The 25,880-nt window shown below is 37.6% G+C and overlaps 1 protein-coding gene across 1 annotated transcript; it reads right to left on the bottom strand.

Moving 5' to 3' along the window:
- Positions 1 to 388: 388 nt before the first annotated feature.
- On the bottom strand, positions 389 to 25,880 carry c17h11orf16 (chromosome 17 C11orf16 homolog). The gene is made up of 11 exons (XM_020513549.2): positions 25,843 to 25,880; positions 25,203 to 25,438; positions 22,279 to 22,638; positions 21,543 to 21,724; positions 20,001 to 20,130; positions 17,700 to 17,931; positions 13,487 to 14,176; positions 9,681 to 9,874; positions 8,206 to 8,378; positions 6,326 to 6,575; positions 389 to 2,136 (listed from the first exon to the last, which is right to left on the bottom strand). The coding sequence occupies exons 2-11, from the start codon at positions 25,410 to 25,412 to the stop codon at positions 2,011 to 2,013; spliced, it is 2,547 nt and encodes an 848-aa protein (XP_020369138.1). The 5' UTR covers positions 25,413 to 25,438; positions 25,843 to 25,880; the 3' UTR covers positions 389 to 2,010.

Genomic DNA, 25,880 nt, shown 5'->3' with positions numbered 1-25,880 from the left:
AACCAAACTGCAAAATTTAAATCTCATCGTTGTAAACCAAGTGAGATTTTACTCTGGAAAAGAACTTGTCCAGCATTACCATCTGGAATCTTAACACGATATGGGAATTGCACTGCCTCTCCATGAATTTCAGGGATGGGTGTGAGGTAACTTGTTCCATTTTCTAATGTATTTGCCAGAGACTTGATACCAATTTTATTCTAAGCCCTTGATCTGTGACAGCTATCATAATAGTCTGTGTTCACAAAGTTAATATGACCGGCTTGAAGCATGTTGTCATTACATGGCAATTTATTGCATTATGTTTTAGAAAGTTTCAGAAGAAAAGCTCTGTTAATAGATAAAAGGAATTTTTTTTGTTAAAAATTTTATTTATATTTGTCATTGTATCAGTGCCATTTCATACCTTTTAACTCAGTATTTTACAAGACTAAACTGTACTTGTATAGTGCGTTTAATGCAAAATAAAATGTCCCAGGATGCTTCAGAAAAGGTAAAGATTAAAAATGAATGTTGAATCAAAGACACAAATTAGGACTTAAGACCAAAAGTTTTGTGAATAACATTTAAAGTATTTTTAAAGGACGTGAAGGAGTTGGAGATGTACGCAGAAGTAAAGCAGAGAGTCATATCCAAGTACCTAAAGGTTGTCAATGATAGAACTTTGGAGAGGGCATAATAGATGAAGGCTAAGGTCAAGACTGTTTATGGGTCTGGAGGAGGTACTAGTTCTGAAGAATCAAGCCCATGGAGGGGTTTCGACATGAGGATGCACATTTTAAATTTGCGGTATTAGGATTGGTGTAGGTCAGTAGGGATAGATTATGGATGAGCAGAACTTGATGTGCAATCAAGAGCCAAGTACAGATTCTTAGTTGGGCTTAGGTTTATGGCAGATAAAGGTTGACCAGGAGAGCATTGAGTTTGGAGATGACTAACAGAATGATGTGGGTAACGATGGACTTCAGGAAGACATGTACAGATTGGTGATATGGGTAGACATAAGGCAGATGAAATTAACGTACAGAAATATGAAGTTATGCACTTTGGTAAGATACCATTCCAAAGGGCAAGGAGTAACCTATCTTAGGGTATATGTGTTTTTACTGTTACGATGAAAGGACAGAGGGTGAGAATGTTTTGAGGTGGTGTACAGGCTTCTGGGCTTTAGTACCACGTGCCTCTGTTTATAAAGCAACGAAATTATGGTGAACCTTTATAAAATGCTGGCTCGGCTTCAGCTGGCCAATTTTGTCTAAATCTGCAAACTGTGCTTTAGGAAAGATGTACAGATTAATCGCATCTGAAACCACCAGTTTAATGAGAACGGATCCCAGAAGAGAAACTTTGATTATGTGGATAAATAGGCAAAGCTGTTTTGCTATTCTGAAGGAAGGGAAGGTTGATAGGAGATTTTGGAACCATTTATAAACAGTGTGACAGCAGAGTAGATAAAGGCCAGGACAAAGCCACTTGTTTGGCACCACATCCGTAAGTATTCAATTCCTCCAACTTCCTCCTCTTCCAGCCCTGCCAAACTTGGGAAAGGCCATGCAAAGCCTACATGCCATGAATCCAAGGAGGAAAACAAAGCTAGTAGCTATTATCCATACTGAACTTTTAAGGGTTGAATAGTGGGGTGGTGTGGGGGGCGCAGTTCAAATTAAAAGAATTGTAGGTGTACTCTTTTGATGTTCTGATTCCAGTATATTCCCAATTATGTAATCCAAAGTAGAATGGCAACACCCTGCTAGCTCTCTGCAGTTTGGACTGACCAAGGTGCATAGCAACAATAGTTAGGTTAACTTAGGAACAAGATTTAAAAAGTCAGGAGTAAAGAAGAATAGAGAAATAAAAAAGAATCAAATTAAAAATGGGAAACAAAAAGCATTATGCCATGTCCCAGATACTTATGGGTTCTTGGAATTGCAAATGCATTTAGGCTCTGGAATGCTCAAAAGGAGCTGAGCTACAGTGGTGGTAACAAAGACTGAACCTGGTTGAATAGGTCTAAAATGATGAAACACACTGATTCTTTCTTCTTCCTGTCTCTCGTTCTTCAGTCAATTTCTCTGCTTCATGGAATCTTTCTGCTGCAATTCTATTGCGATCTTCCACTCGCTTCGTTCTAGCCTCCTACAAAGTATGAAGAATATACATGACAAGATCATTAATTCAGGTCCTTTCTTTTACTTCTTTTGGAAAAGGTAATCTAAGCAGCAGGAGAAGGTAGTTGGATGATCCAATATAAAGGTTGATTATGTGTAATAGAATGTGAAAATGCTCAATATTGTGGTCAATCAGCATCAACATCGCGTAATATTTTAATTTTCCACCTTGCTGTAATTGCTGACCTTTCTGTCCTTTGTCTCCTGCTTATGTTCAAATGAAGGTCAATGACTTCACTTGAAGGAGCAGCATTCTGAAAACTTGTGATTTCAAATAAACCTGTTGGACTGTAACCTGATGTCATGTGACTTCTGACTATGTTCAAATGAAGGTCAATGTGAGCTTGAGGGACAGCGTCTCATCTTTCAATTGGTCACCCTGCAGTCTTCTGAACTCTGTGTTGAGTCCAACAGTATCAAACCATGATTTCTGTCCCAATTGTTTTTGTTTTTCATTACAGACATAGGTTTTTATTTCTCTTATTTCTGCATTCTGCTGACAGCTGTTCGTCAACCTGCTATTCACATCTCCTTGAGACATGTACTGTACTTTGGTAACAAAAGAAGGGAAGAAACAATCTTGTTAGCCTTGCACCATCAACCCTTTTATTATTTAATTTTTTATCTTCCACTTTTCCAGACTTTTCCTTTTGTTCTTTTTCCTATTCTCCTCCATTTCATTTGATGAAAATACATAAGCAATAAAAGGTCATTGACATGAAATATTAATTGTTTCTATCAAAGGATGTTGCCTGACATGCGGAGTTTTGCTAGAGTTTACTGTTTTTATTTCAGATTTCCAGCATTCACAGTATTTTGCTTTATTGAGTGGTTCATGCACACCAGCGGGACAGACCGCAATAAATGACAGTGGTTCGCAATATTCTTGAGACAGAATGAATAAAAGAACACACAAAAGAATTACACCAATGATTTTCAATACTGTATGAACATTTTAAAGCTTGAGTGTTCTTCCTGAATATTGTATCTGTCCTATTAGTTAATCACAATCGGATCAGGTTTGTGCAGGTATGGAAATACTTAGAGCTGGATTGCAGCTTCCTTTGTGGGTAGTTGGCAGACTCTGCATTAGTGTAAAGGGCACCCACACTTTGCTCCACATATGTGAGGGCAGGAGAGTCGGGCACACCAACCTCAGTAGTAGATCATAGGTGGCCAAAAGGATAGGTGAGTCCCAAGGCTGCCATTGGTTCCAAATGATCCAGTTTTGCTGATGGAGCAAGAAACACAAACTCAGCAGTATCATTTGAAATAATGCTGTATTCCAGTGGTCTTAGTCTGCAGTGTGCAAGTCACAAATTTATGCAGCAGATGTAAGTGTTCCAGTAGGGTGGACAAAGTCTACTTAACTGTCATGATCATAGGTATTTTTAAATCCATAACCATTTAAACATTAGAAGAAGGTGGAATCTATCATTTAGATTTAAAAGAATGCTCTCAGATGGATTGTTTTGATTGGCAGACCTTGAAGTGTCAGTTAGGAAAAGTCGTAAGAATCTGATTTCGGTATTACTTTGCTAAGGTCTATTATTACAACTGAGGTCATTATGCATGTTAGGCTGAACTACACAAGCAAGTATTACAGCAAAGGGAGCTGAGTTCACAATTTTCTGATCAGTTTGAAGAAGCTATTAAAGGAGTAACTGCCTTTGCTAGGTCACTGAATAGAACTGTGTTTACAACAGATTGAACACTTGAAGGAACTTCTTACCTTTGAACTGGTTTAACGAATAGGAGTTTCTTCAGTATCAAGTGTTTGGAAGTGAGAACTGTATGAGAAATTGTTAAAAGTTTATTTGTAATATCCACGAGGTCTGCATACGATGGGTACTGGTAAGTGACTTTGGAAGTAGCACAGGGGTATGAGATGGTGTGGAGGAGGCATAGATAGGAGCATGTATTGGCATGGAGGGTGAATGGAGATCCAAGGAGGTGAGGGGCAGGTTTCCTATATAGAGACTGGTAGGAGTCTGGATCGTGCTGCAAGGGATGCTGGTGGAGGCAGAAACAATAGGGACATTTAAGGGACTTTTAGATAAGCACATGAACATGCAAGGAATGGAGGGATATGGACCAAGGGCAGGCAGAAGGGATTATGGCATCATGTTCAGCATAACATCATGGGCTGGAAGGCTCATTCCTGTGCTGTACAGTTCTATGTTCTATGAGACAGTCCATTACCACCTTATCAGGTGCCATTGGGAATGGGCAACAAATTCTAGTCTTGCCAGTGAAACTCATATTGCATGAATGAATAAGAGTGAAACAGTTGCAAGTAAAATAAAAACTACCTAATCTGAGCTTATGATAAGGGGAAGTCTTTGATCAAGCAAATGAAAATGGTTAGACCTAGGATACTGCCCTAGAAAACTCCTGCAGCAGTGTCCTGGGGTTGCAGTGGTCGACCACCAACAACAACCACAATTATCTTGCTGTGAGATTCCCCTCTGATTCAATGGACTTCAATTTTATGTGCTGTTTGGATTTACATGAGTCAAATGAGGCTTCCCCATGGTTATTCATGTTTCACTTCTAGGAATTCAGCTCTTTTGTCCACATTTGGACCACAGCTGGAATCAAGTTGGGTAGAGTGGCCTTGATAGAGTTCAAACAGCATCAATGATCAAGCTATTAGTGAGTAAGTGCCACTCAACTGCATTGTCAATGACCCTTTGAATTATTTCACTGATTATTGAGAATTGACTGATGAGACATATTAAATTTGTCTTGATATTTGTCAACAACATGTACGTGGGAAATCTTCCCCACTGTTAGGTTGATACCAATGCTGTCTCTATGCTGAAGGCGCTCGGCTAGAAGCAGTTTGATATGAAGTACATCTCTATAGTATGATAGCCTGAATACTGTTGGAGGCCATATACTTTATGCTGTCCACTGCTTTCAGCTGTTTCAAAGTCTTGACTACAGACAGTACCTCCAACAACGCAGCACTTCAACTCTACATCTAAGTATCTACCTAGTTTATGAGCTAAAAATCATTGACAAATCTAGAATTTACAATGTTGAAAATCAAAAGAAAAATATTCATATTACACGATCCTGAATGTGGTACATTACACCACAATCTATTGCATTATATATCTCCTTCCCAAACTAACAAAAAACGCTAAGTAATGAGGAAAGATTGGAAATGTCAGGAGGAGATTATAGAAGACCTAAGAAAGATTTTCATGATGAAGAGACATTTTGATAGAGGTATACTTTACAGTGCGATGGTCAATAACCAAGGATCATGGATTCAAAATCATTGGAAAAAATCCAAAGAAGAAAATAAAAAATGATATTTTCATTCAGACAGGCTTTAGTATGTAGAACATTCTGCAACGGTAAAGGAAACTGATCCCATAAATAATTTGAAAAAAAAGCTGGACAGTTACTTGAGATTAAGGAACTTATAGGATTATAATCAAAATGTAGAGATGTAGAACTAAGATGACTGTTCTCTTTAACAGCTAGGACAGACGTCATTAGCTAAACAATCTCCTATACTGTAAATTTCTGATTCCTACAAAGTCATGGTACCAAAAACAAAGTTGCTGGAAAAGCTCAGCAGGTCTGGCAGCATCTGTGAAGAAGAAAACCAGTGTTAACGTTTCGGGTCCGGTGACTCTTCCTCAGAACTGGTCATGGTACCGTTGGTTGTCTGGAAAGTTATGACTCTTAGCACCTATGTAGAATAAGTGGCTCAAGTGTGATTCTGTGGTAGTTCTCAGTGTTGGACTCCCTCTAGGTCAGAATATCATGGATTTAAATTGCACTCACACCACATGAGCCCAAAATCTTTGCTGACACTCAAGTGAAATGTTGAGGAGTGGTACACTATTGGATGTGATGTCTTTTGTGTGGAAGTAAAACTGAGGGCGTGTTTGATAACCCAATGGTACTTATTGAAAAAGAGCAGGACAGGTTTGGTGATTTAGTGAATATTTATTTATCAATTAACATCACCAATAAAATAGATTGGGGTGCATATTTCATTACTGTTTGTGGGAGCACATATTGACTGTCCATTGACCATATTTCAATAAGTATATGATCTTCCTTGAAGCTTTAGAAAGATGTTCTTTCATTCTAAGTGTTTCACTTTCCAAGAAATAATCTCCTCAGTAATTTACCTGCTGCTGGATTTCTTTCATCTCTTCTGCTTTCACTTTTTCTGCCTCTGACAGATTCTTCCTTGCTGTCACTTGCTGGTGGTATGCCAATCTGCGAGCTTCTCTCTCCTTGTCCTCTGAGGCTATTGACTGGATCCTGGTTTGAATCTTCTGCTGTAAATGTTGCTTTGCTCTGTTTGTTTCTTCCAGCTTGTGCTCACATTCTGCTACCTGTTTGAAATTATTCTCCAAACGCTGAATTACTTTCTTCCTAAAAAGGGAAGCAGGTCAGTATCATGCTGAAAGGTTGTGAAAAAAAGTGTAACAGCTGAAAAGAAAGTCATGTTTTACTATTGAATTGTCTGTATAGTGTGGACCAAGGACAACAGTTTGCTACTCTCAATATATGTACCAAAGTGTGAGTTAGAGATTTGCAATGTGTGTCCCTTTCTATTGATTAATAATCAGCTATGTAGTATGTTAGGTATTGGGCCACAGATTCATACAGTTGGATTTCAATTCAATCCAGAATAATGAGATGAAAGTTTTACTCTGTTGATTGTTAGGACTTCACATACAATAAGCAAATGAGCCCCCAGTAGGCACTAATTCATATTAGATAATACATCACAATTATTCTGAGATAGTTATTCTGACCATCTGGTTTGGAAAATAGAAATATTCACACTGATGCACTTAGAGTTCTGAAACTGGGACACATTTAGAGTTTTCTTCTTCTTAGGCTGTCCCTCAGGACCATCCCTCAGGATGACTTTCTTCCGCTGCAGTATTGTGGATCCTGATGTTACTAAATAGTTTAATACTGGATTCATAAACCCTGCCTCAGGTGGTGTTTAAAGAAGTGGGTGGGTGCAATTCTAAGTGTTTTGCCCACTCCTTTCAATGTCTACACTTGATGTTCATCTAGGCCTGTTAGAGACGTTCAATATTGGCTCAGGTTTGGCAATTGCAATGTTGTTGAAACTGCCAGTATGCAGCTTCAGCCCTCTTCTGAAACTGATGATTTCTAGAGTTAAATATTAAAGCATAGAAGTTGTTGTCCGTGATTCTAAGCTTCTCCATCGCTGTTGAGATAGCCCCAGATGGCAGTCATTAGGAAATTAGAGTGACCCACATCTAAGTCTCATTACGGCCTTGGCTCAAACATGGAAAAAATTGTTGAATCCCAGAGGTAAGATTGACAGTGATTTCCTTTGATGCTGAAAGACATTATAAAATTGGAGAAGGTTCAGAAAAGATTTACCAGGACGTTGCCAGGACTGGAGGGTTTGAGTTACTTGATTCGTCACCTCATCTGCTACATTAAACATCATCCAAGAGCAGCAGTGTATTTGATTTACAAGATGCACTGCAGCAAATTACCAAGGCTCCTTCAACAGCACCTTCTAAATCTATAACCTCTACTGCCTAGATGGATGAGACCAGGGGAAGCATAGCAACACCACCACTTACAACCTCTTCTCTTAGTCACACACAATCCTGACTTGGATCTAAAAGAGGAATTTTCCCCCTCCCTGGAGATGGCAACAAAGGAGCAAAAGGCAAAGGCAACCTCACCATTACAATCTGGGTGATAAGGTCAGTTGGGAACTGTCTTAACCTGTCAACAATTATAGTTATGTAATTAGACCATTAAGTGGCCTGTAATGGGCCTTTATATAAGCAAGGGCATGGGGTGGTTTACAGAGGCCACCCACATGCCATCCGTGCATGCCTCTGATTGACCCCAGATTGGGGTAACTGAATTACCCTCAACACAGCAGGCATGTTGTACTGGTTACCTGGTCAGGACAATAGCCACCTTTCTCACATGATGGAAAGGCAAGTAATCAGGAGGTGGTGAGTTCAGGACCTTAACCGGCCAATTATTCCCAGCTTACCTGCGTTGTTCTTGAATATGTTGATACTTGTCTTCATTTTGTTCTTCTCTCTCTCTTTCCCATTGACGCATTTGTAGTTTTTTCTTTCTTGATCTTTGAACTGCTTTCTCATGTTGGCAGTCATGTGATAACTGATTCTCTCCCAGGCGCTCCTGAATTGGTGGAGGCTGGGCCTAGTTGTTGATATTAAAAATGACATTTTCATCAACATGAATACTTTTGCCAGTCAGATTATTCATGGGGAAATTGCTGGTACCTGGTTATATAGTTAGTACACAGCTTTCTGTCCAAGTGACTTCAATATATTTGCCAAGAAATTAAAACCAGATACAGATGGTTTGTTATTCTTCATTATGATTGGATTGCTGGAGATTTATGGATTATTAAAGCTGACTGATTCTAAGAATTATGTTTGAGTAGTTAATCTAGTGCTCAATGGACACCAATGTATATCATAACATTAGACGTAAGTGATGACCAAAGGAAATGACGTGGTAGATGAAAATATTATAGTTGCTCATTAGGATGTTCTCTCCTGAAACTGGTTTACCCCAGTTGGGGAAACAAAACGCAGATTGGATTACTACTTCGCAGAACACTTCTGTTCTGTCCGCAAAAATGACCCTGAGCTTCCAGTTGCCACTTCAACACACTACCATGTTCTCTGGCCAACATCTCTGTCTCAGGCTTACTGCAGTGCTCCAGCAAAGATAAGCACAAGCTGGAAGAAGAGCAGCTCATTTCCCGCTTGCGAACCTCGTAGCCTTCTGGACTTAATATCAAGTTTAACAGTTTTAGGACTTGAGCACCTTTACCCATGGCATCACATGGGCTGCTTCCACACACGACCCATTGTCAGCCATTAATAGTCACCATCAGCAACTACTCAATCCCCCAAATTGACCTATAACCACTCCTTTGTCTATCCACTTGTTTTTCTCCTCTTTGGGCTCTATCTCCATTTTTTGTTTAATCTCCCCCAACCCCATCTTCTGTATAAAAAAAACAACCATTTCTTAGCTACCACCAATTCTGAACATTAACTCTGTTTTCTCTCCACAGATGCTGCCAGACCTGCTGAGATTTTCCATCAATTTCTGTTTTCATTTCAGATTTCCAGCATCTGCAGTTTTTTTTCAGTTTTTTTTGTCTGGATTACCCCACAGTTGAAGAAGTGTGCAAGGCATTATTATGTATTCAGTCATGCTGTACTTGACAGGAGATGACTTTCCATCTTTTCAGCAGTGAAAGATAAGGAGGGAGGGAGGTTTATGGGATGGGACAGCTGCAAACAAGGGCAATATAAATGGAAGATATTCCCAATGTATACAGCACATTTGAGAAAGCAAAATAGAAGTCATGCTTCAGGTAGAAGTTGTAAACTGTTAAGGGAAATCATGAAGAATTTATAACATAAAACACAACAATTGTGTGAAATTGCTCACAATTTTGTAGATCAATCATTTAAGGTTTACCCTGGCTGCTGATGTGATTTCATGATCTTGATGTGTTAGAACCTGTTTCATTGTGATTCTGTTCAGAGGATGCGTACAATCAACATTTTCAAACACGGCTGTGCAATTTGTTGGTCCAAGGTTCTGCAGCTCCATGGAAGAATTCAGCTGACTGGAGTTAGAAAAGTTCTTTAATAGACTTGAAGATGATGTTCCTGCAAGAGGAAATGTTTTATTCAGCACGGTGGTGAAGGATCCAAGGCAGGCCAATGTCACTGTTCTGCTGGCATTGCAAAAAGAGTCCATTTCTCCCTTCCCTAGCACTACCAATCATCAACAACTACTTCACTTGGACATCTCTGATGTTCCAGCTGAGATTGCAAACACATTCTTTGCAGTAGGAGGCATTTGCAGAGATATTTTAAAATTTTAAGATGGATGATAAAACTCAAAATGCATACAATCCAGGATTAAAGTAATTTTCATGCAATACTTGAATTTATATTGCATATCAATGCACTGTCTAAAATTTTTGTACACAATAATTAGTAATTATTATAATTTAATCAAACAAACTAGTTCTTCCAACAGTTAGCAAATACATAACCTGCACATTTTGCTATTTGGTGCTATTTGTTGCAAGATAAAGCACTAGTCATAACTCTGCGGAATGCCCTGCTTTTCATGTATTACAATGGTACTATTAATATTCACCCATACAAGAGCTGGTGGCCAGGTTCAAGGTATCATTCAGAGTCAAGACTTGCAATAATTTCCCCAATATTCCTCTGGAGTGGTTAGGCTATGAACTCAAATGTTTCAGGTTTTTTTAAAAGAAAAGCACCAGATTTCACAAAGCAAACCAAATATCAATACTAAGTGCATGTATTGTAAGTTATGTATCACTATAGCTGTTTATACATAAACATACATTACATAGTGTGGATTGTTTTTATAGTATGTTCTGTGTCTTTTTGTAGTAACAAACGCTGGCACTATTACAGTACCAGGCACATATCTTGCATTTTCAGATCAGGTTCTTTGTCAATATTATTGTTACTCACTCTATTATCTTGTGAGCTCCCACCATCATTATCAAGGCATACACTAAGCAATGCTGCTCACAGCTCAAAGGTCTAGATTAGAACAAATGTTTCACAAAATATCGTAACATATGAAGCTCTAACAAAAACAGATTAACTCTTTTGGAAAACAGTATACATTTAAAAGTAGTTTGGTTTTAATTGTAGAATGTATCAAAGATGTTGACAGTAAGTACAAAAGCATGAATAAATTACCACAGAGAATATGATGACTGTAGTGCTATAGGGACCCAAGCGATGTCATTTGAACAATGCAATGTGTTTACTTATGGCTGAATATTAGGTTGATACACTAAAGTTTTATTTCAATTAATTTGGACCAGGGCATATTTCACACAGTTTCTTTGCCATTTTAAACAGTTATTTAACTGTCATAGTGTATTAAATGAAGGATGATCCAGTAACAGTACAAAATATAAATGAATGTAAAGGAGTGGCCTTGTATGCTTTAATACTCTGACACCACTTTGTGCTATTTTAGTATGCTGTATAAGTGCTAGTCTAATCCTTTAGTGGCCTAATAGTTTTATTTTGCAGGCAACAAGTGTATTTAAAATACTGCTGACCAGATAATATATTTTTTTGTTCAGTCCAACGCTTTCAGAAATAAAACCACAAATTGAATCGTAGTGAACATGGCTTCAAGAATTTAAAAACCCATATACACAGCAGCTAACTGATTTGTCCATTAATCAAGGCCTTTGTTTTTTCTCCTTGTGTGATGAAAGTTTATAACATACTATTATCATTTGGGAACTTGGATTTGAAAGTGGAGGGCAGCATAGGTTGGAGAGAGAAAAGCTTAGAATAAAGGAAGAAATCAGAACTAATACCTCGGAGGATGATTCTATTTCCAATGAGGGATTCCATTTAACTAGAAGCCTGTGTTTAGTGGCTAACTTTATAAAGGATAGACTAGAAAGATATTTCATCACATTTGAATTTAAAGCTGGGAAGATGAATTGTCAAAAAATATGATCTTTGAAAACATAAATGTAAAGGATGAAAATAGAGAGTTTGAGGCTGACATATTTAGCCTCTACATTTTAAAAGAAATGTAACAGATGTATCCTGAGAGAGTCGTACCAAGCAACCTATTCAGAAATTGAGTCAGAACAAATACCAGGGTGTTATTATTTAAAAGACGAAGTGTTAGTGAAGAAATTAGGTCATCTCAAATACCAGCCAAATGAGGAATGGGCAGTAGTTCGTCAAGTGGTAGTCCCACCTGAGTATGCTCAACAAAATGTGAAAACTAGAACAGTTAATAAGGCCAAAGCTCCATATAATGTCTTAACAGATAATTGTTTCCGGGGAACAATTTAAAGCAAGATTCACTAGACCTTTTGAAATTAAAAAGAAACTTAAAATGAATAATGTAATTAGCACTCTGGACAGGAGAGAAAACCAGTGAGTGTTTCATGTTAAGATGTTAGAGCAATACTATTACAGGGAGGACAGTCAGAACAGAGGTGTGTTAACAATGGCAAAAGAAATAGGAAGTGAAATAAAAAGAGCAGAATAGATCAAGAATAAACCAGAAATTGAAAATTCAAAAATCGACCTTCCAGTAATCAGATTGGATAATGCAGAGATGCATAAAAGTTATACAGAATATTATGCTGTCTCCCACCAAAACGATTGAAGTCAAGAAAAATAACAGACTACACATTAAGTTAATATAGGGGATGGATTACCCACATAAAACAACATCCATACAGACTCAACTCTGAAGGTATCTCAAATGAGGGGAGAAATTAAGTTTATGATGGACAATTACATTATTAAACTGAGTCACAGTAGCTAGAACAAACCAGATGGATCACAAAGATTGTGTATTAATTATCACAAAGTCAACATGGTAACAAAGGCAAATTGATATCTGATTCCATGATTGCAAGTTTGTGTTGAGGAAATTAGACAACTGCGATTTGATGCAAAAAAAACTTCTAAAATGGACGTTATCAAGTTCCAGTTACTGATACAGCCAAATAAATATCAGCTTTTGTCTGGATGGACTTTATCAATGTACAGTCATGCCAATTGTAATGAAAAGTACACCAGCAATTTTTCAATGATTAACTAGTAGAGTGACCAAAGGAATTTGCAACAGTGTTGCTTAGATTGACCATTTGGTTGTGTTAAGCCAAATTTAGGTAGAACATTTACACTACTAGAACAAACTTTTTGATCAGTTACAAATAACCAATTTGGTCATAAATTTGGCCTACTTATGAAATTGCCAAAGGAAGAGTAACTTACTTGGGCTACACTGGGGGCAAGTCTGTATTGCACTGACAGAAGTAAAGACAATGGTTATGTTAGATTTTCCAATACACAAGGCAAAATGTTAAATTCTGTGATATATTGGCACTAGTAGATTTTATTTGAAGTTCGTTGTGAGTTTCAGCACTGTAGTGGCCCCCTTTACAAACTTGTTAAAGAAAGATATTTGCTGACACTGCAGACCATGTGTTTATTTTGTGTAATAAACTTGTATTCTTTTGTTAAAAGTACTTTGGCAGTTTTGTGTAGGGCTTTGTTTAATTATTCACCATGGTAACCAAAACTTCTAATTTGTCAAGCCCATCACTTTGTGATCTGATTTGCCCACTAGTTCAGTCAGCTGGATTCATAATAATTGGACTTTATTTATTTCACTGCTGTATCTTCAATAGAAATTTGGCAGAATCTCCATTTATAACAGAAGGCAAAGTACTTTACCTGGTTTCTTTCGATGTGGCTCTTGGTGGGTCTGACTCCAATATTTCCATTCTGGCCTGTCTTCTACTTGGGTCCTTGGTTTTTCCAACAGTTTAAAATCTGTATTCACCGCCCTGTCTTCCAAAGTAGGCTTGCTGACAATTAACACTGGGCTGTTATCGGAACCTTCAGATGATGAAGAAGATGATGAAGAAAGTATGTTTTCATCAAGATTTTTAGGTTTAGAAACATCTAATTCCTGAAGCTGTGAAGTAATTTTCTTGTCCAACTCCTCAATGTCAATTGCTGTTGATTTGGTAGATCTTGGAGTTACAGGCCACCATCCAATTGGAGAAATCATTTGTGGAAAACAGTAACACACAGAATGAGATGGCAAACCATGGAAGCCACAATAAAACCCATGGCAGAAATTATCGTATGGGTCGAGGTCAGGGAGAACTGAATATCCAGACTTGATGTATGTTGGTTCAAAGTGGTTTGGGTGAACCAGCATAGTCTGAGGCTTATATGGACAAACGTCATTGCAGGAACTCAATTCTTCACAATGAAGCTGTCTGGCTGATACAGGAGTAAGCAGTTCTTTCTGCACTCTTTCATACAAAGCAGATGGAATCCACATTGCCACATTTTTGGAAACTTTGACTGTTTTTCCATTCCAGAATTTAATAGAGAGATCGTCATCTTCCATTACTGTTTAATTAAAAGGACAAAAAGGTTTTTATTCTGGAAGTATACTTTTAACATTAAAATATTTCACTTATCGTACTACAAGAAGAATAATATAGTTCATCAAATTTTATCTGTCAGTCTGTTTATCAATAATTAATTAATTTAATTGTATTCCAAAACTTCAGATATATAGAACAGTTTTGGAGTTGTGGCTACATTGAAACTAAAGATTTTCTATAACTCTGAAATATCCCAAAATCTAAAACTTACACAGTAAAATAATTGAAAAGTTTATTCCAGTGAAAAATGCTTTTGGATAAAGTAAGTATCATATCAAGTAAATATATTAAAGAAAATGATACAGTACAGAATAACAAGCACTAGATTAAAGCAACACTACAGAAACCTATGGGAAGTTGAAAAGTGTTATTTTAAAATGGAATTCACTGCAGTGTTCGTAATTATAAGGTCCTTCTGTGATTGAATAATTCAAAACAATTAGCAATGCCATTGATAGGCAACATGATTCAACTGACAATCAGAAAAATAAAAGTCAATGGGGATGTCTGGTTTAATCCTTCAAATAATGTTTGTCAGGTGCACGCACATGCATTCACACATAAAGGCTGTGCAGCGAATCCTTTTATACTGAGTGAAGGGTCCCAGGATGTTATTATGACAATTCTGGCTGGATTTCCATTGTTAAAACAGAGACCTCTGCACATCCAGAGCCAGATACACACTCCAACCCTTAACTTCACCCTGCTCTGGATTTTACCCCGGCTCTTGCCTCCTCCTTTTTCTTAATTGGCCTCTTGTCTTTGGCTTTTTTGGATAATGTTGAATGGGTCCAACTAGTCAAAGTGTTTGGTGACAGTGGAGTCAAAAGTCTGCTGTACATTAACTCTGGGAACAGCCAGAATGACTGCTCATCAACCTCCAATCAGAGGTTCCCTCCCTGTCACCCTAATTGTTCCTCCAATCATAGATTGTCTTTGAAAGAACATTAAAACATAAGAAATAGGAGCAGGAATAGGTCATTCAGCCTTTCAAGCTTGCCCTGCCATTATATAAGATCATGGTTGATCTTCCCCAGGTCTCAACTCCTCTTTCATGCCACTCCTCATATCCCTCAATCCCTTGATATTTCAAAAATCTACCTACCTCCTCTTTAAATACTTGCTGTGATCTGACTTCCACAAATCTCTGAAGTAGAGAATTCCAGACATTCACTACCCTCTGAGGGAAGAAATTCCTTTGCATCTCAGCTTTAAATGAGTGTTCCTTATTCTGTAACTACTTCCCTTTGTTTCTGATTTCCCCATGTGCAGAAACATCTCAAATTCTATCCTGTCAAATCCCCTCAGAATCTTGCATGTTTCAATAAAATCATTCCTCATTCTTTTAAATTCTCATGAATAAAGGCCTAACCTGTTTAACCATTGTTGACAAGTCAACCCTTTCATTAGATTAGTGAACCTCTTTTGAACTAGACCCAACGTTAATATATCCCTTATTAAATACAAGAAATACAAGAGCAGATCGATGGGGAGAGAGGAAACCTGTGATTGGATGAGCTGGAACAGTCAGCATTGTAGAGACAGTGCGATTGGAGGAGCAGCTCTGTCTTTCATGTCTTTGCTGCTTCTCCAGTCACTGCTCTCCAGTCAGTTCCGACTCCCAGAAACTGTCAATTTCACTGACAGTTAACATTCATTTTAAACAAAATCTGATATTTTTTAAAGTCCACTGGAAAGCCATGAAGCTATCTGAAGGTTGGGAGCAATGTTTTCTGCTCATATCAACTGTCAGTTCCAAATTCTTTTTAAAGTCAGTCTTTCAAGAGGTTACCCATATATGCCCAACATCATCAAATCAATTTGTACTGCATCATAGCCTCTCCAGTCCAGAAGTCCAAAGTCTGAAAACACCACTTGTCCACAATTGTTTTGGGCTGATCCAGCAACTCGACTGTTCAGGCACTGCAACAAATCTACAAAGCATGGGCTCACCTGATCTTTGGACGGAGGGTAGAAAATGGTGGCTGATGGGGGGAACGTGGTTACTGTGCAGTGAGGGAAAACTTAAGGCAAGGTTACAATGCCACCCAATTTCCCTCTCTACGTTGCCTCTTTGTCTTGCTATCAGTCTATTTCTCCATCTCCCCCTGCCCCTGTTTTTCAATTTTCTTCACAATCTCTTTCTTTGTCTCTGTCAGCTGACTCATCCCTTCTTTCTCTTTTCCTCTCTATAGGTTTATTTCACAATTTCTCTTTCTATCTTGGTTTCTCTCTCAATATCTTTCTCTCTCTCTGTCTGTGCCTCTCTTTCTTTCTGTCTTGCAAATTCTTTACAAATGTCCCACCTCCTCTTTTGCAGTGAGTTTCTTAACAGACCGAAGCAATTGCAAGGTAGAGTTTGCTTTTAAAATCTTTATCATAGAATCTGAGAAATGTGCAGCAAAATGTAAGATATTACACTTACAATGTTGGTTAAGTTGGAAATCATAAAGAATCTATATGTGTTCTTCTTTTGGAAAAACTTTGTGAATCATATTGTGTGTGTATCCCAACACCTCTACGAAATCAAGAAATGGCATGAATATGTGGGAGATAGTGTTTGGTTGAGTGAATAAATATTTATTACTACTTTCTAATGTTTCATCACTGTTACATGTTTCAAGTAAGTATTTATACCCACAGCGTTTTCCAAATCACAGAATCCCTACGGTGTAGAAACCGGCCATTCAGCCCAACAAGTCCATACCAACTCTCTGAAGAGTATCCCACCCAGACCCCACCCCCTACCCCATGGCTAACACACCTAAACTATACAGCCCTGAACACTATGGGCAATTTAGCATGGCCAATCCACCTAACCTGCATATCTTCGGACTGTGGGAGGAAACCAGAGCACCCAGCAGAAACTTACACGGACACGGGAGAATGTGCAAACTCCACACAGACAGTTGTCCAAAGATGGAATCAAACCCGAGTCCCTGGCACTGTGAGGCAGCAGTGTTAACCACTGAGCCACCATGCCACTCTGTATACTTGTTGTTTGACATTCTAATATCATTTTCTAATTTAGCAATTTTCAAAATCCAAAAGAATGCTTGGTTCTAAGCATTCCAGACTGGAGAGGTTAAAGTGTATTAGCAAATATATCGCCAAACCATTGCCCACTGCTAGGCAGCTGCAAGTGTTATTTTGACATAGGAAAGGAATAAATGAATTTCTTATACAAATATAGAAATTTTTTTCTTATCAAATATTACATATTTACATTTTTATGACAGAACAGCTGACTTAGCAGTGGCTTAAGCAATACTCTTCCAGATCTTTTGATCACAATGACACTGAGAATGTCATATAAAACAGGTTGTCAATCTGCTATCAGCCCATTAGCAGGTTGCATCTTTTAGGAGTCTAAATGGGTTTCCAGTTTGCAACTGTTGAATTCAAATGAAAAAATGATCCAATAAGCTCCAATCAAAAAGAAACTACATAAATATACAAATATATATTTAAATTGAAGTTCATACCTTGTAGTGGATCTCTGGTCTCAATGCCAAATGCCACTGTTCCAGGACCATATCTGGTTTCATCTGGTTCCCAAGGTGCTAATACTTTATCACCTGAGAGCACAGAATGCCTCATGGCCTCGTTGTACAGAATTATATCATGCAGTGCAGTCTTCTGCACAGAGACTTGCCACTTCTCTCTTGGATCTTTAGTAGATTTGTCAAACTCAACCAGGAACAATCCTTTCCCTACCTGGCAACAAAAGGAGAAAATATTTTGCAAAACCTCTTTTTCTTTTCATGTATATAGCTTACATCTTGGGTCTAATGTTTACTCCATGAAAGTGGATGGTCTTGAATGGGCTAAAACCTTGTTCTTTGTTGTAGTGTGCCTGCTGTGTATGTGATGTAAAGTATAGATATGCAAACAGTCTATAACAACAACAGTAATGTGTATGTATAGTATATTTATATTTAATATAGCAAAATATCTCAAAGCATTTCAAAGGCATTATGAAACAAAATTTGACCGTGACCCATATCAGGAGATGTTGCGGGGGGTAGATGATCAAAAGCTTGGTCATAGAGTTAGGATTTAAGTAGGGCCTTAAAAGGAGGAGAGAGGCAAAGAGGTGAAGAGATGTAGACCAGGTATTTCAGAGCTTAGGGATTTGACAGCTGAAGACATGGCCACCAATGGTAGGAGGTAAATAAGAGGACAGTATTGGGGACTGCAAATATCTCAATGGAAGTAGAGCTGGGGAAAGATTATAGAGGTAAGAAGGAGTTACGTTATGAAGGGATTTGAAAAAAATGACAGCTTTAAATTTAAGGCCTTGCTTAATCACAAATTAATGTAGCTTAGAGGACTGAGGAATAATGGATAAAACAGGTTTACTGTAGATGAGTACATTAATTTACTTCACCATGAAGTAGTATAGATAAGTCCAAGATTTCTACAAATGTTGCTTCCTTCTCACAAAACCACTCATGTATGAAGGTTTAGTGCTATGTTAACTTGGGTCAGAAAGGTACAAGTAAGTGACAATGCTAGCTACTTTAGCCAGTGAAAGGGTACAACATATCCAAACCATCCTCCCCAGAAAAGCCATCCTTCCTTCAGTTATTATACTGTTCACTTAAGACTATCAGTGCTAACAGCTTCAGTGAAGCTATGCTCCTGTAGCTGTAAGTATCACCTGAGTAGGGAATTCTGACATGGAAGAAGTTACACTTCAACCCATTCCTCTTCTCAGTCATTATTTATACAAACCTTCTCTGCAAGAATCACTGGATAGCAATGGGGAGCATTTGCTTTCTGATCCCCTTTGATCAGGGCTCCTAGAGTTAATAACAATATAGATCAATGCCTCATGGCCTCATTGTACAGAATTCAATGGCTCAGAAAAACCAACTCAGCAATTTATTTGAATGATGAAACATTTTTGATAGGTACAACCAACAAATAAACAACACTTTAAGCTGCACATATTGTATACATTTCCCATGAGAGAAGTTTCATTTATTATACTTACATCAAGGTTGGTGCAGTACTTTTCACTTTTATTATTCCACGTTATTGAAAAGTATTCATTTACAAAATTTGTCTCACCTAACCATAGTAGACAGATAGTGATGCTGGGTTTAATACTGCCCCTGCTTAAGTCAGAATAGCACATGAAAGTGAAAATGAGAGCCAATGATACCCTTTTCACTCTCCTCCACAGAACAACCATCTTTCCTACAAGCGCACACAGCATTCTACAGCTCAATCATTTTCACCAAAAACCACAACTGATTACTGCCATGTGCTTCACCAAAAACACAGTGCCAGATTTTCCAGAGATCACACTCAAATGTTGAAATCAATATCAGTTTGGAGGTGGTGTAGTAGTGGCTATGTCATAGGACTAACAATCCCATGAACCCCACCATTCAGATGGTGAGATTTAAATTCAATGAAATCTGGAATAAAGAACCGATCTAATGACAACCAGATAGATTGTCGTAAAAAGAAAAATCCATCTGGTTCACTAATGCCTGTTAGAGAGGGAAATCTGTCTGGCCTACACGTGACTCCAAACCCACAATAATGTGGTTGACTCTGAACTGCTCTCTGAGCAAATAGGGATGGGCAATAAATGCTGGCCTAGCCAGCAATGCCCATATCCTATGAATGAGTAAAAGTTGATACCAATGAAATTGGGATGGTTATTATTAAGTTGGTATAATTTAAAATATGTGGTTGAACAAATAGCTTTGCAAGGAATGTGATAGACTAAAATAAACCTTACTCCTATTTCAATAAACAATATAATTTACCTCCACTTCTTGCTTGATTGTGCCATGGTAATAGAATCCATCAGACTCTCGTCTTGCTAGGACAGAGGCTCCAAGAATTAATTGACTTGATGCAAGAGGTCTGGCCCATGGATGAATACATTTGCAGATACTATTGAGAAAATTGTTAGTGCACTACCCTAAATTAATTTTGATAAATGCAAACAGTGTTTAAATTTTGTTTTGAGGAAAGCAGGAAGCAGAATAATTAATTGCGTTATGTAAACAGCTTGTTTCAAGGTAATAATACATAGAATCATAGAATGCATAGAATCTCCACAGTGCAGATAGAGGCCTTTCAGCCCATCGAGTCTGCACAAACTCTCTGAAGAGTATTCTATCCCCATAACCCCATATTTACCATAGTTAACCCACCTAGACTCTGCAATCCTGGACACAATGGGGCAATTTAGCCTGGCCAATCCACACCTTTGGACTGTGGGAGGAAACTGGGGCACCTGGAAGAAACCCATGCAGCCATGGGAAGAATGTGCAAACTCCATACAGACAATCACCCAAGGCCCAATAGAAATAAGAACAAGACCATAATGGGGAGGACATCTGGTGCAATTTAGAATGAGAAAAGGGATTAGAGCTTATGATAACAAAAGTGAAGAATCTGTAGTAGAATGTATTGAGATTCATTAGTTCCAATTTGAAAGTCAACACTCTAATAAACCTAATTATTTAATAAAAGGATTTATCATAGAATCATGTGACATCATCCAAAGCAATGTAATTGCACGCTTATTTAGCATTTCAGTGAAATAGAAAACAATGTGCTTCTAAAGATTAAATAAGTCTTAGTAGTCTATGATGAATAAAAGAATGAACTATGCAAGTCTGAATTCAGGAGATGTTATATCAGACTCAAAATATTTCTCTTCCCATAGATGCTGCCAGGACTGATGAGCTTCTCCAGCACTTGCTGTTGTTGCTTCAGATCTCTAGCATCCACAATACTTTGGTTTATTTGATTAAGTCTGTTCAACCTGCAAACAATTCCCCCAAATAATCTCTCCAGCTAACAAAGCATGCTTTAACAGCTGAGTCTTAATATTAAAACTCACACTTGAAAGTTACATTTAGCTCAAAATCTTTTCCCTTGAGGCTTTGCTGTCTTGTAAATGAACTGTTTCAATATTGATATTAGACTGAACTCTCTAACTAATTGCATTACCTGCAAGACAGTTCACAAAATAGATTATAGGTAGATATCTATAATAGATTATAATAGATGTAGATAAACATAACAGATTATAGACACAAAATCACATTATCATTTTAGGAAATAGCCAATTATTTGATTATATCACTTATTCAGTTTGGGGTATATTTTAGAATTTTTGAGCCAGAAATAGTAGTAATTTAATACAGACATGTTTGTGTATTGAATTTGATATGCAGCATTACAATATATGTACAAAGTTGAATGAAGGAAATTAACATTTTAGTCAGTTCTAAAGAAAACTGGAGACATCACTATTTCTTCAAGGAAATAACTGGAGAAGAAGCAAGACTAACCAAGTAGTCACCTGAGGGTTGCAAACATGGACTGGATGAGTTTCAAAGGCTTTTAGGTCACAACCTGTTACCCATGAGCCAGTGTATGGGTTGTTATCCAGCGTTCTTTTTACAGTGCAGTACTTTAGATCAGAATACAAGGGCCCAGAGGTTGTGAGGTCTGTTGCATAAATAGGAATCACCTAGGTAACAGTAAACAAATATTTAGATTATTCAAAAATGCAAGGCATTTTAATGCTGAAATTTAGCACACTTTCCCAGAAAGTGGATGAAGTCAAAGCAACTTGTTAGGTTTGTGGTTGAGTAAAGTGGCTTGTTTGCTTTTCCTCATACAGGCGCACATACGCTCCACGTGAAAGAAAAAAAAATCATTACTTAAAGCACCAAAATTGAATACTCTTTAGTACCCTTCCATAAAGGGTCACTGGTCTTGACACATTAACTCAATTTTCTGAGCACAGATGCTGCCAGACCTGCTGTGTTTCTACAGCAGTGCCTGGTTTTTGCCTGTTTCAAGCCCTTCCACTGTGGGTTTTTTTTGGTATACATTTTTAATATAGATAAACTATGCTTCTAATATTTACTTTTCATTACAAACTTCTACAGGAAAGAATAGATTAACCATTGCATCATGATGCCTCTGTGATAAGTTTTTGCCTTTCTGAAGACAAATGATTTACAGTGTTCTTACATCATTTTCTGTAAGAGTGTTGCACATTTGATCTCCATAAGTTACCTGTTTGATATCTCCAGAGTTGTTGAGTCTAATGAGGTGAGCACTGCCTTGGGTAAGTCCGCCAATTCTCTGCAGGAAGTCTTGGCATTCGCTGTCTATCCATTTATCTGATAAATAGAAAATGTGCACTGGACGACCATGTGACATATAAGGTACCACATGAAAAACATCCTTTAATGGATTGTCAGGTAAGCCATTTGTCACCAGGTAAATGGCCTTACATGTTGGATCGTGAAATGCAGCAGTTAATGCACCAAGGAGATTCCTTCCCTGTGTACAGTAGAGGGATTGAACCCACTGTATTGCGTTGTAGATTGTCTGAGAAGAGCATGCTACTAGACGGTCACACCATTTGGTAACCTGTGTAAAAACAGGAGATGTTTAACAGTGACAATATATTTCAAAACAACAATTAGAAAATGACTGATTGGTATTTTATTCAAACTGCTTTAATTATGCTAATTTACCAAAAATAATGAGTAGTCAATTTTTAGGGTGGGCTCAAGTCATTTACACCATACATAGCAATTACACTGCTGTAACCATTGTTAATAATATGACTGTATTAACAACAGATTTAAGTAAGACTACACTATATACAAAAACACACAAAGTAGAAACAGGAGCAGACCAGACGCCTCCCATTCAATACAATTGCAGTTGATCTTGGGCTTTTGCTCCACTTTCCCACCTACTCCCCATTCCTTGTGCTTCACTAAGAGACCAAAAATCTGTCTTTACAAGTCTTAAGTGCATTCAAAAATGCAACATGAACGACTCTCTAAGGTGCAGAATTCCAAAGATTCATGACACTTTGAGTGAAGTAATTTCTCCTCATTTCAATCTTAAATGATTGTCACCTTATTCTGAGACTCTGCTGCTAAGTTTCATATTCACTGACAAACCAAAACAATATCATGGCACCTACTCTGTCAAGCTCCTTCAGGATCTTGTATGACTCAGTCAGATTCTTAATCATTCTTCTAAACTCCACAGAAAAAGTTCTAATTATGTAATGTGTCATCATAGGATAACTCTTTCATCTCAGGAACCAATTTAGTGAACCTTCACTGTACCACCCCCAATGTGAGCATATCCTTCCTTAAAGATAAAGATTAAAAACAGCACAAAAAATTCCAGATGAGATCAAACCAAAACCCTACATACTGTAGCAAAATTATTTTTATTCTGGCACTCCAATTAACTTATAATAAGGGTAAATGTACAACTTGCCTTCCGAAATGCTAACCTTACGTGTTCCTTACATCCATGTCGCTCTGAACCTGAGAATTTACAATTTTAACACCTTTTTAGAAATTTGTTTCTCTATTCTTACAGACAAAGTAAATAACTTATGCCATCCTGTTACCCATTCATTTAAACTGTCAATTCCTTTCTGAAGACTCACTGTGTTCTCCCCTTGTTTATTTTATCCAGATTCTTCCTTTTTATATACTTAAAAAAGCTTTTAAACTAATTTTAAAATTTCTGACTACACATGTGCATATTTCTTCTTCTTTGATTTTTAAAAATCTACTTTGGTGGTCATTTTCTGGTTACTAAAATATAAACAATTCTCTGTATCACTACTGTTTTTCTTTGCAATATAAGCCTTTTCTTTTATTTTAATATTAATCATAACTTCCTGAGCCATGGATGAGTCTTTCTGTTTTACGGTGGATGTATTATTGTTGAACATTTTAAAGTGTTTCTTTAAATGTTTGTCATTGTTTATTTTACTGCATAACTTTTAGTGTACTTATTCAATCAAACTTAGCCTGTTCTCCTCTTATACCTGCACAATTTTTTAAGATTTTGTTTCCGATTGGAGTATGTATTTAAAATCTTAATATGAAATTCAATGGTTTTATAATCATCATTTTGCAATGGATTATGGCGTTCCCAATTAATCCTGCCTCATTACACAATGCTAGACTAAGATACTTCTGTGCCTAGTCAGTTGCACAAAGTATCCCGAAGGGACATAATTATGAAAACATTATATAAACTTAACTTCTAGATCATCCTCACCAATAAGATTGCTTCAGTCTTGATGAAGATTAAAGTCTCCCATAATAATTACATTGTCTTTGTTACAGGCTTCAATAATTTCTTCTTTAATGCTCCACCCAGTGACAATTACACAACTAAATTACATTTATTAACTTTTAAAGTTTCTTTTTGCTAACGTCAATAAGGTATAGCTCTATACCTCTTAGTACTGCTCTATTTCCAGCTGATGTTAATTCTAGGCAAGTCAGATCTCAGAGAGAAACCTGATAATGTACATCTTAATTTTTTTTACCTGTGGAGGTCAGTATTGGAACATATTCATAAGTGGCTGTTTTTGTACTTTTAATACAAATGATAAAATGTCTATTAAACAAGTAAATGATGAACTATATTTCTCAAGACAAAACATTAGGTTTGAAAAAAATTAATTACTCACTTCAGAAAAGGACTCAAACTCACACTACCCATTTTATCCATCCAATATCTTTAGTCACCCAAACCTCAGTGAATAGTTCCTACTATCTCCACATTGAAGCTCTGAGCTGAGATTCAGGCTCGTACAGTTGCGGTTGACTTACTTGAGCAAATTTCTGTGCAGTTGATGGTTTTTTTCCCTTGATCTGGTGTATCTCCCTGAGACTCTTAGAGCAACTGCAAACTAAACTCATTTTTATATTAAAGTCAGAGTAACTACATGAGTTCCCAAAATTCAGTGTCCTGCCGTCCTTCACTCACTCTCTGGGATACCAAACACGGACTCACTTTCTAGCTTCTCTATGTATCATTCTATGCTGCTTCCAAGCAACCCTTAAGCTCCCAAATGAAACTTCTGTTTTCCCTTTCTTAACACACGAAATACAAAATATAATTTAAAGTCAAGCATTGTTCTTAACTGTACAAGCAGATTATACCTTATTTGAGAATTCCACAATGTTAAAGCGCCCGCAGTTTGTACTATACGCCATAGCCAGAAGCGTTTCCACAAGGTGATATTTGACTGTACTGAGATGAGCTTGCATGCTTTCCGAAGTGTCAATAACAAAGGTAACATTCGTATCCCTTACATCTCCGAACAACGTGGGAAATCCCCGGAACTGTAGAAAGGGGTAAACCACAGGCATGCTTGCAGTTCCCAGAGATCGTGTACCTTCCCCAAAAAATACAAGCAAATTCGAATCAGCACGAACAACAACAGGTGGTTTCCGCGAAAGACTACGTTAACTTCACGGAAGCATATTGGCGCTTGGAACGTGTCCGGGGGACATTTAAACGTTCAAAGAAGCTGCTTTTACCTTGTTTAGTGTTCGCTTCAATAGACCGGGGCTCACAAGAATGCGGCGTACTTGTTAAGACAGACTTTACCAAGATTAGGTCATTGGAGTAGCGTGATGATGTAAAACACAAGTGGTAACTTACTGATTGAAAGCTGTGTTCGGTCAAACTTTTTTTTTAATTGGGAAATTCATAACCTGCGCGGGGTTGTGTTTTCCAGACGAGAGGCCTGGCAGTGGCTGGGTCTATATACAGTGGTATACACTGAGCAGTACTCACCCGGATCAGCTGGCTCGCTGCTACAAGTGCCGCACGCC

The sequence above is a fragment of the Rhincodon typus genome, chromosome 17 (genome assembly GCF_021869965.1).
Source record: "Rhincodon typus isolate 14 chromosome 17, sRhiTyp1.1, whole genome shotgun sequence".
Taxonomy (NCBI): Eukaryota; Metazoa; Chordata; class Chondrichthyes; order Orectolobiformes; family Rhincodontidae; genus Rhincodon; species Rhincodon typus.
Note: the sequence above shows the minus strand (reverse complement) of the source record. Positions and strands in the feature narration are given on the sequence as shown.

Excerpts from the sequence above, each read along its gene's own strand:
- c17h11orf16 (XM_020513549.2), bottom strand. The coding sequence starts at position 25,412 with ATGCCTGTGGTTTACCCCTTTCTACAGTTCCGGGGATTTCCCACGTTG. Across the intron at positions 22,639-25,202 it reads TTGTGGAATTCTCAAATAAG|GTTACCAAATGGTGTGACCG; the intron begins GTATAATCTGCT and ends GTTTTTACACAG. Across the intron at positions 6,576-8,205 it reads CATATTCAAGAACAACGCAG|GAAGAAAGTAATTCAGCGTT; the intron begins GTAAGCTGGGAA and ends TTCCCTTTTTAG.